The 11,512-nt window shown below is 36.4% G+C and overlaps 1 protein-coding gene across 1 annotated transcript; it reads right to left on the bottom strand.

The window, feature by feature from the left end:
- Positions 1–5,099: 5,099 nt before the first annotated feature.
- On the bottom strand, positions 5,100–7,843 carry LOC110757548 (basic helix-loop-helix (bHLH) DNA-binding superfamily protein). Its single transcript, XM_021959203.2, has 8 exons — positions 7,208–7,843; positions 6,910–7,092; positions 6,673–6,738; positions 6,483–6,551; positions 6,283–6,366; positions 5,990–6,181; positions 5,711–5,836; positions 5,100–5,564 (listed from the first exon to the last, which is right to left on the bottom strand). Exons 1-7 carry the CDS (start codon positions 7,568–7,570, stop codon positions 5,747–5,749), a joined length of 1,047 nt encoding a protein of 348 aa, XP_021814895.1. The 5' UTR covers positions 7,571–7,843; the 3' UTR covers positions 5,100–5,564; positions 5,711–5,746.
- Between the last annotated feature and the right edge of the window lie 3,669 nt (positions 7,844–11,512).

The raw sequence follows: 11,512 nt of genomic DNA, 5'->3' as shown, positions 1-11,512 counted from the left end.
GGCCCGTTTTCCCTTTTAAGTTTATAAATATAAAAATAATTGTAATATGAGTCTCGAATCCCCGACAAAACATAAATGATAATAGCATCTTCAGTCCCCACCCGTCCCGTTGCCATTCCTAAATATCATGCAACAACAGTTTGTTGTTGTTGCAACTTACAAGTTACAAGGATTGCGTGGAACAAAATATAAACCAAGTTTTAGCCAAAAAAAAATTATAAACCAAGTCCCTATTGTACAATTCTAGGGCAAATGCCCCCTAATTGCCCATGCCTCCTCGGATGCAAAGAGATATGGACACCACCCGATTAAATCAGTGTCACCTTCTTTCTTCTTCACCAATAGACAAAAGGGACAATGCCATTCAATAGCCAAGGGGCCTTGCCATGCAGCTTTGCCTCCCGCTGGGCCATGTGGGAAATGTGGGCCATGGGTGGAGCCAGGGCCCCATTGGCCACCACCATGGGCCTGCATGCACCGTCGTGCTGAGTTTTGGTTTTGGTCCCTCCCTAATGAGAGATTATGATTTTGATAAAAAAATAAATAAAAAATAAGCGTGTTATTAAACGAATCCTAAAATTAACTGAGTATACCCTACTACCGAACTATTTATTGAATTATTAATTTATCTTAATATAAAATGACCAAAAAAGATATATTGAATTGTGAAACAAATGTAATATTTTAATAAGTACACCCTACTCACCGTATTTAACCTATAACCATTGCCGTCTTTATTATTCCCAGTTTCTCCAAAGGAAATTAATCACATCTCCGAAGATGATGGTATTTCCACTAGCAATGATTGTACCAACATGCATTAACAAGTAATCCAACGATTCAGCAAAGAAGAAAAGCTTGTAAATACGGTACTGTTTTGGTGCCATCCTCCTTGCTCTTGCTTGTATCTTGTTAGTTGTATTGAGAGTCCTCCACGGCTGAGTGGCCGTTTGATGATGCCGTGCCTTGCTCCTTGATTACATCTCCATCTGCAGGATTTTCCTCAGCTATGTTTTTCACAACAATAGTAAAGCTGCTCAATTTTGGTTCTTCGCTTTGCTAGATTCTTAACAAATTTTCAGTTAATTTTAAGGTTCGTTTAACAACACCCAAAAATGAAACCGCACGTCCTTATCTTTTATGGCTTCAATCGACAGCGAAAGCAATAGCTTGTAGCCGTAGGGAAGTTTTTTTTTTAGTAAATGCACGCCTTATCTAGTTGAAGGCTGAGTTTATTCGTTATTTGTAAGATTTTGTTTGTGCCAATCAAACCCGAAACATCGGCAACAAGTGTTTCTTGTCGTTTTTGTGATGCTTCCCGGAAGCACTTGTCAATTGTTGTTTACATTTCTTACACACCATGTTCTAATATATATTTTTTTTCCTCATTTTAATTAATTAATTAAATTTAATGAAGAAAGAACCATGTAACCTAATTCATATGTAGGTTTCACTTTGCGAACGTGGTCGATCAATATATATGGTCCGTTTAGCATCTTTTTTAATTAATTTTAACAAATCAAGTATTCATTTTTTTTATCTTATAGTACGAGGGAGATGAATTCGAGATATTTTCTAACATTATGAAAGAGTAATATTAGTAGACGAATGACTCGTTAGTGTGAACCCGAGAATTGATATTGATTTCAAAAAATTAGAGATTAATTAAGTTTTGTCTTGTTGTCCAAGCATGAAGTTGATATATAGGTATCCCTCTCCAGTACCATACTACTATTTCGTATGGTCAAATACTAGTTGAAAGGAAAGTGACACTGACACTATAGGACGCTTGAAAGACAAGAAAGTCGGGGTCATAACTCGTGGGAAGGGGGGGGGGGGAGGGGCTAGGTGTGTTAATGGTACTATTCGCAAAATCTAGCCTTTTAATATATTTTTGTGATTCTATTGGTGGTGAGGGGCTAGGGACATAACTCAACAATTTGCCGTTGAAAAATCAGCTTTCATGTGGCAATGCCTAATAGGCCATTGCATTTGGAAAAGTTCCCCCTCTCCCTCTTTTTTTTTTTTTTAAGAAGCTGACTGTGGAGTCCATTCTTGCCCAGGCTAACACTAGGACTAAACCAGCCTCTTATTTTGCCTTGCGTCAAATTCGACTGAGCCAAACACATTCATTAGAAAGTGGTTTTTTAAAAAAAAATTTGAGGCTAGATCTAGACCTAGTCCAAGCCAAATAAATCCCATTAGAGATGCTCTAAGAGAGAATTTTCAGCAAAATCGTTAAATCCGCACACATTATAAAATACAAACTCACCATTTATACATATCATAATACGTAGATTAGTTTTCGGACATGTAAAATTACGTATATTAGTAAGTAGATTCACATGATCTTTGACGAATAAATGTGCATGTTATTTTAGATATACATGCATGCATGTGTTGATTTGTATCACTGTCACAGTACTATTAAAATTAAATTCTATGATCCATCGATTCGAAGTCACATAGCTTGAAACTGGGATATCCGACAAATGGCACCTCCGCAATGAGACCTTCGTACTTGTAGCTTGGGGCGCCAAGCTAGCTAGAGCATGCAGCTTCACCAAAAGAAGAGAAGTTATAATAAATGAAATGATAATCATATGTCTGTTGTCCTGGAGAAAGAAAATAAATGAAAGTGACATTAATTTTCAAGCGACTAGTCAGAAAAAGCGATTGGCATGCATCCAATTGATGTTCAGCAATCTGCATGATTAATGTGTGATTAGGATTTGGAGGTTGTGAGGGAGTGAGATTTCCAAGTGATTATTGATTGTACTGCAGCTAGCTATAGCTAGCTAGGGGAAGGGCGAACTTAAAGAGCCAACCATGCATATATAGATGATAGAATTCGGCTAGCCAACATGGACACGCAATTAGCTAATTAGGCTCTTGCACACATTACCAAGGTGTTATATGAGGATTTGAACATGAGATAATTGGTATGCAAATCAAGGTTCTATTCCACTGGGCTAGACCCCGTTGGCGAAGCAGTTTATATTTTAAATCCTCTTTTAAGGTACTTGTTTGATCATCCAAATGAGCCAAAAAAATAACACAATTCGTTATACGACATCTCTCTTTGTGGGTTTTGTTTGGATGCATTATGGCTTTGCTTTGATGGTTGTACGGAGCTAGGGTTGCCAAATGTCTCTCCTTTTTATGGGAGAGACTTGTGGAAAGGTTTACAGAAATTGATTTCGTACGGTGCCATGGGTTTTGCTTGCTATAAGCTGGATGGTTTTGGAAACGTTTTCTTTTGTCCCAATGCAAGGAGACAATGATGATTGATGGCTTGGCTAATGACATAGCACCCTTTTAATCATCATTCAAATTCTATAGAACTTCATGGAATATGTATCATGTCTATTCATGATTATTTCATACACTCGGACTCAAACAACAAATAACACAGAAATTTGATACCGACTATAATGCGTGACTCATTATATAATAATTTCTTAATTGTTAAGGATAAGAAAATTATTAGAAAACGGATTGTCGATATGTCATCAATAGTATATCAAAACGTCCCAATGTATTCAATATATTTTCGACATAATCGACACAATATGTACGTGTACTCTACAGATACAGAGAGTGTCTGATATATGCTATTCAGAAGTTTTATTTCAGCTGAGCCAAGTGGAAAATGTGGAACGGTCTGCGCATCAAACAAATTAAATTTGTAGGCCACCATTTCCCTTGATTGGTCATGATTTGATAAAAGGAAACTCTACTGAATAACCAATATAAAGCCATGATCTATCATTATATGAGTATGTCCTTCTCATATATATCATGCTTTTTCATGGACACCTGTGGAAGATAAAAGAGAATAATGAGAGGGAACCAAAGTCGGATGCATCAGTAGCTTCTAGAGCTGACAATTTGTTCCTCTTTAACTTTAAGAGACGGGACTGGAGTTTGGACAATTCGACAATATGATTGCCAAATTTTCTTGTTTGAAACCCTAATTTTTTTGAAGAGAAATTCAAATTCAGACGGCAACTAAACTAACTCACGTCTCCACAGTTTTATATGTTATTGACATATACAAAACATTGCAAGTAGGATAGACATGGCCGACTGATTGGCAAGAACAATACAACATGTGGGTCAGCACAAAAAAGCAGGTGGAACAAAAAAAAACCACATGGATTGTCTTCCTCCATAGATCCAATAACTTAACTTAAGCCATGTCGACTGATTTAAAAAGAAGAAGAATTTCCCAAACAAAGTTGTACATATGTTATTTATGGATAATATAGTTCCTTCTGAATGTGCTTGTTGAGAGCCTGCCCCAGATTTCTATGTTTGATATATATTTTCCGCCAATTCATAATTGTCATTCCTGTGGTGAAACATTTTACAGCAATATTTGGCATCAGAACAATTATTTCTCCCTTGGTACATATGGTAAAAGCATTCAATGAAAAACTGTATATGATTGTCATGTGACCTAGTTCAGTTCAAAGAAGTTAATGAATGTGGTCCTCTGCAATATTGTTCACACAGTAACTTTGAATTCACGCAATCACTTATAAAACTACACATGTAAAATCGGTAAACATTGTTTGGTATCGGGCATCAATCTACGATGCAAGGTACTTAATCAATAATGTGAAGACGATAAAGATTGTTTAGTATCGAATATCAATCTACTTGGTCAAAATTATCGGATATCAATCTAAAAGATATCCCCTCTTTATAGCTCCAAACTATGAGATCTCAATCTACTTGGTCAATAAGCTCAGATCTGCATGTTATTGTTCTTTTTTGTTGTTAAGCTGTTGCTCAAATTTTTTATTCTCAACAGGTGCTCTGTCAAGAACCGTTAACTTAGATGGATAGGGGGAATTAACCTCAGGTCCTCAGAAACCTCAGCTCACAGTAAAAGCCAAGACACACAAAAGATTCCACAAAACATGTAAAGCCAATTAAACCAACAGCCTGCATAACCAGTCATGTCAACTACAGCACACAGGAACAGGATCAAATCAGCCCTACTTTTGGGCTTTTTACTTCCTTTCTCAAATAATGGGCAACAACGGTTAAAAAAATAACTGAAATAACAGGAATAACTGTAACCACAAGAATTGGTCAAATATATATATATATATATATATTGAATGGTTATTATTTTATACATAGTTTTTCTTTCACATAAAAATTAAAGTTCCAAGCTTTAAGTACCACCACCACCATCATACAGGGTCTTGGAATTTGTGCATTTGCATAATAAAAGAGACTAAGGAAGAGAGAAGGAGAGTCCAGAATGGACAGGGACAAGGGATCTAGAAAAAGATTTGGTCTTTTATGGTCGGTTGTTATCTGTCCTTTGTGTTCTTCATCCATTGATATTGCTGCTACCCTTTATTCATTTTCAGAGCCCACTACAAAAATATATATTGTACTTGGAACCAGTGCCTTTGGCTTTGGGTGAAGAAGCCCCTCTCCAATGGAACTGATGATGCTGATTAAAAAGAAAAAAGAAATTTCTTCTTGTCTGAGTTTCTTTTTCTCTGGTTTTGGCTGGCTTTTTGCAGTAGTCTTCTCACAAACTGGAATAAGACCAATAAAAAAAGAAGAGAACTTTATCACTTTTAAGTCAACAAAAGTGGAACATATTTTTAAAAAAATCAATACAAGTACATGATATTTGTTTTTAATTAACTCGAAAGTATGAGACAGGAATTGAGGGGCCAACCATATGCCCGTATGCTTGTGGGGGCAGCTTCTTGGATTATATTAATTGAAAGTTGTTGCCGAAACCAGATGGATGGAGAAAGTTTTGTCTTTGATCCTCCACATCCCACATTAGGCTTTCACTGTCCTGAAAATGATATGTTTGTCATGGACCTCAAGGTTAGAGAAATAGGATTAATTATTCACCCAAAAAAATGAAACAAAGAAAAAGAAAATAGTACTTGCTATCTTTGAAGAAAAATTGGAAATGGGTTAGAAAGATTTGGTCAGAAACTTATACCTGAGAAAAGTCATTTGGCCTCTGCCCTTGTTGAAGTAGAAATGAAGCTGAACTGTCCAGAAAAGGATAGTTGTTAGCTGTGGAGAAGGTGGTGTTGGTGGTGATGTTGGTAGATGTATCAGCAAAAGGTGTGGGCTGTGTGGGGCTGCATTGTGGCACAGATGGATGTGGTGATGCCATGCTACTCAATCTCTGAATTTACATGTCAGATAAGAAGATAAATATATTAATGGCAAAAAAAAAAAAGTCAGTAAATTGGTCAAAGTGCAAAGGGTGAAGTTCTAGCTATTTACCTCTGGTTTGACCATCAAAGCACCCAAGTCCATTCCAAAGTCATAGAACAAGGGGTTCACAGAAGCAAGCTTCATTGAGAGGAACTGGAAAAATGATGGATAAAAATAAAATCATATTGGGTAAATTCAGACAGTTAAGGAGATAAATTTTACATGTGGGTTTTACAGTAAAAAACAGTTTGGAGTAATTGTTGTGGTACCTCCACTTGATTTTGTAGGGACTGGACATAATTGATAATTTCATCCAGCATCACTGCCCTTCCAGTGACCTATATGTTTAAAACCAATCACATGAATCTGTCAGAAAATTACACTGCTTCTAAAAACATAATACATACAAGTCCATATTAAGGTAAGAGAGACAAGGAAGCTTAGAGAGCTTGGTTCCACCTTGTCACAGCCAGGAACAAGTCTTTGCAGCATCTTCATCCTCTCACTGATTTTTTCTCTTCTTACCTGAAAAAGGGAAAAAGTTACAATTATGAGACACAATTGGAATTTTGGGCAATCATTTTGGGTATGTTAAATGAAATTTCATGTTTTTTTGTGGATAAAAAGGGCAAACTGAATTGATGGGTGGCCATATGTTCCAAGTAAATGCTAAAGACTGAATTTTTATTTTGGTACCCTCTCTGCAAGGCTGTGGCTATCAGTAGCCTGACCCCTCCTTGCTCTAACATGAATGTAACCTGTTGGAGGTTCATCTCCAACTTTGACCTGGTCTTTTTTATCTGATTTAGCTTTCTTTTCCTCAGCGTTCTTGGCACCATCCAATTTCTTTTGCTTCTTTCCCTTGTGCTCTCTTGAAGCCTAATGGAAACCAAATCACAATTAAAGTACCCAACTTTGTGTGACAAATAAGATCTAAAGTTCTGTAAAATTCAGATGGAAAAGGAAAAAGAAAAGAAATTTGTATTGTTTATACCTTGGATTGAGCAGAATTCAAAGATGATCCATTTCTGTTCTTTCTCTTCTTGTCCATAGAAGTCACTTTCTGAGTGACCTGCTCACCAGTTTCAAGCTTATCCACCACAGTTGAGGACTCTGTGCTCTGTTTCTTGGTCACAGAAGGCTCATTGTCACTGAGAGAAACCTTTGCTGAGCTGTGATCAACAGTACAGCTGCTTTCAACAGCTCTTGAATCAGTATTATGAACTTCCTGGATCAAAGGCTCAGAAGGGTAAGATGGAGAGAAATGGTCATCATCAATGTTGATGTTGTTAGAAGGAGTGTTGGGCAAGAAAATTGAGTCAAGGAGAAAGGCAGGGTGGTATGAAAAGGCTGCCATATTATATAACCAAAAAAAACTGAGCGCTTTGGAATTGGAAAATGGTTAAGTGTGGGAGGAGAGAAAGTGATAGAAGAGAGACTAATTGAAGCCTGAGGCAGAAAGTAGCAGTCGAGAAAAGTGGATATGGGTTCTGTCTGTGAGAAATTAAGAGGCCAGTGGCTTATATAAAGATGAGAAGGGTATAGAGAAGAAGACACATCCAAATTATGTATAAAATCTTTTGTAACTCAATCCCATGCAAAGTTTCTGTACATTTGACCAGTCTTATCTCATCAATCCCTCTCTCTCTCTCTCTCTCTCTCTCTCTCTCTCTCTCCGTGAATTAATATGTAGTACTGTACTGTACATGAAAAGGGCAAGATGAAAAATATGAGTAGCTGATAAAAATAAAAACCATAGGTATATTTATTGAATGCATGACTGACTGGACAAATAAAAACCAAATTGGGTTCTTAATTTACTGATAGAAACAATAATTGGTTAAGAGCTGTAGCATAAAGCAAGGGCTCAAATCAAATCAAATCACAGACAAAGTAACAACAAGGCTGTATATATATATATATATATAGCTTCTGCAAAATTAAATGACCTGAGATGAAAGCACCCTAAGACTAAACATGATTCAGCTACATTTTCAGTGTGCACTAGTTGGTCATCCGAACACTGTAATTCTTAAACATAAAAATTAAAGTGATTGTGTGAATGAACAGAAGAAATTGAAGCCAAAAGCTGCTTCTCTTCTCTTTCTTCTGCCATTCGTTTGAGGCTAAAGAAAGGTATGATGATGTTCTTTTTCAGTTTGCTGAGAAGTACTGCCCTGCCCCTATCTTGGATTCATGATCCAACGTTTTTTCTTGTTGCACCAAAAATGTACACCTCTCATCCTCTTGTAATCGTACATAATTTCTTTTTTAAGAGAAGATAAAGAAGCATGATCCCACCGATGATTAATTTTGCACTCTCTTAAGGCCCGGGTTGGTTTGATTAGTTGGTTAAATTCAAATTTAGTTATCTAAAAACCTCTGCACATTTATCATTACAAAAAAAAGTGACAACAGTCACTCCTGCATTAGTCATCAAATGTCACTAAATAATAATGACTGTCACCAATTTTTTTTTTGTAATGCATACTTGAAATTATTAATTAATGCGCGTATAGAGGATTGTCACTAACTCGCTCTTCCTCTAAGGAAAGTTCACAACTAACAAATTAGTTGTGAAGACCTAATTGATAAGTCAAATCATAGTGGAATTCCCACGCATGTTCTTAAAAAATGGAAATTTGACATAAAAAAAAGTTCTCTCTCTCTCTCAAAGAAACTTGTATCTTTAAACGTACACCACGCTTTTTCAATCTTTATATATATGCCACATACATCAAGTCATGCTGTTCCAAATTAACTATGGATTTGCTCCAATTATATTCATAATTAAGACATTCTCCTTTATTAAATTGAAACAAATTTGGGCCACCGTACCGTCTATGCTATAGGTTCCCCATTGTTAGTGCCCATTTTCGGGCCATAAAAAAAGTAACATATATACACACACAAGCATAACTTTAGAGGATTCTCTTTGTAATTCATTTGAAGATTATAACATTTCGAATTACCATACAATATTCTAAGAGCTACCAAATGAGGAACATGAAACCGAACGCAAAGATGAGGAAGCTTTTGTCCGTGAGATTGACCTCGTGCCCTTAACCACATGTACTTAAGATTATTTAATTACTAATTAGAACTTTTAGAAAAAAACTTTTGTGTGAAGTAATAAAAAGCTTTGGAGTTGTCGTTTTGGTTTGATCTTTGCTGTCAATTACTTTGAAGTACGTACAGAATTCAGAAGGAAAAAGCTGTGTGTGTGTGTGTGCGATGACTTGTCTCTGTGCATGAAAATTAAAAGAGCATCATGGGGTTCGAGAATCGTAAGGTATCTTTCAGTCCTCCCAGGAGCTGTCTTTGGTCCAATGCAATGCAATGCCATCAAAAGCATCATTCGCCTCAGCCTCTCTGATTCATTCTGACTTTTCGGATGGTTTTCTTTCTTTCTTCTATTTTTATTTTCATGAGAGATTGTGGTCCCTTTTTTCTTGTGTCTGTCATCTCCAACGTTCTCAAATCCATAATTTTCTTGGGATCTTGGCGACCAATCACTTTCTTTGTTGAAACTTGAAATCGTATGTTGAGATCTTTGAATGTAATAAGGGGGAAGGCAATAAAGCAATAGTCTTACAATAACTTAAAACAACGGCGTGAAAGTTGAGAGAAACCTCGTAATATAATAACGTGATACAACCTTAATCGCAAAGCTTTGTTGCTTTTAATACTACGTACCTCAAATCCTAGAATCACTAAGAAGCAAATATATGAAAGTTGTTAAATTTTAGAGAAACGGATTAGTGGTCTACTACTAGTAACACTGATATTGTATATTGTCCCGCACACAATACGATTTTAAATTTATCTTTGTTATACAAATATTTGGTACATACATAAATGATGAAATTAATAAATTTTGTCGGTCTGAACTGAACTTGGACCGTGGAAACTTGGGACCGCTCCTTGTTTTAATAACCCCCTCTTGGCCGGTTCTTCAAACTACTCAAATCATGAACCACGACTATGGTGGATAAATAAATGCACCTAATTGACTGGCTAGCTAGAATCGTGTTGTAGTGAAGAAGATCACAACTGGCAATGGTAATATATGATTTTATTTTGAGCACGTTTTCCTCGTTTAATAATTTCCTTTTTCTTCTTCTTCTTCTTCTTCTTCTTCTTCTTTCTCTTCCTCCTCCTCCCAAAACCCCAAACCAACAAAAACCCTGCAACAACCAAAATCCGTCCTCTCAAAACTTTGAATGATTTTGTGGTGGGGTGGCTGCATGCAATGTAACAAACACAAAAACATTATTAATATTTTATGATTGGTGGGTGGCATTAGCAAATCTCTGTTGAGTGTGACGAGTCATATAGACTTGGCGTGAACGACGGGGGTGGGGGTCCTTTTTATTGTCACCATTCTATCTTCTTGTACGTGCACTGTAAAACAACACTCTCTCTCTCTCTCTCTGTATGTATGTATATATGCAGTCGGTGCACACGTGTCAGCTCCTCATCACTACAGCTAGATCAGAGACTTGGAAGAATTGAATCTGGAAAAAGAAAAAAAAAATGAAAAACGCATGATTTCTCCATTGTAATGGTAAAATATATATATATATATATATAGTACGTACAAAATTATTGAAGCCAGGAGATGCCAGTTCGAAACATGGAAAACGGGAAATGGGAAGCTTTTGTGGAGATCATAACCAAGAAAAGAAAAAAAGAGAGAGAAAATCCAGGCAAGATATATGCAACCTTAACATATGTGTGGATATGGTGGCTTTTCCAAACTCTCAAGGTCAGATTGGCCCAAAAAGGAAATTTTACCCATCTTGGAATTCAATTTTCATAAAAAAATAAAAAAAATATTTACAATCAGGGCATATGCATTGTATTTACCCAAATGCAAGCTCGATCTGAAGGAAGAACCTTCATTTAATTTCGCAGGCTAGGCACGCACCTTCTCTGGCTCTTATATGCATTTTGTCTGTATCGCACAAAGGACAATGTGTTTTTGTCCATTGAATATTACGCATTACGCGTTAAGGAATGTGCTCTATTAAACCATATCTCTCCAAGTGGTACTCCGACTTACTGTATTAATAGGATTTCATATAAACATCAACCGACGTCTAGTCCAAAATAATTTCATTTGGGCAGCCTTCTGCATTTTTTCTCGTAAAGTTATGCAGGCATATCTGATGATATATCAGTGTGATTTTGTGATGTGAAAGGTAATAAGGAAAGACCTCTCTGTGTTATGCTTGGTGGACATGTTTTTTTTTAATCTTTTCACAGATCAAATCTGTGAGAAAGCATCCAAGTTGAT

The sequence above is a fragment of the Prunus avium genome, chromosome 5 (assembly GCF_965620075.1).
Source record: "Prunus avium chromosome 5, drPruAviu1.hap1.1, whole genome shotgun sequence".
NCBI classification, from domain to species: Eukaryota; Viridiplantae; Streptophyta; class Magnoliopsida; order Rosales; family Rosaceae; genus Prunus; species Prunus avium.
The sequence above is the reverse complement of the archived record's forward strand: the minus strand, read 5'-3'. Positions and strand labels throughout refer to the sequence as shown.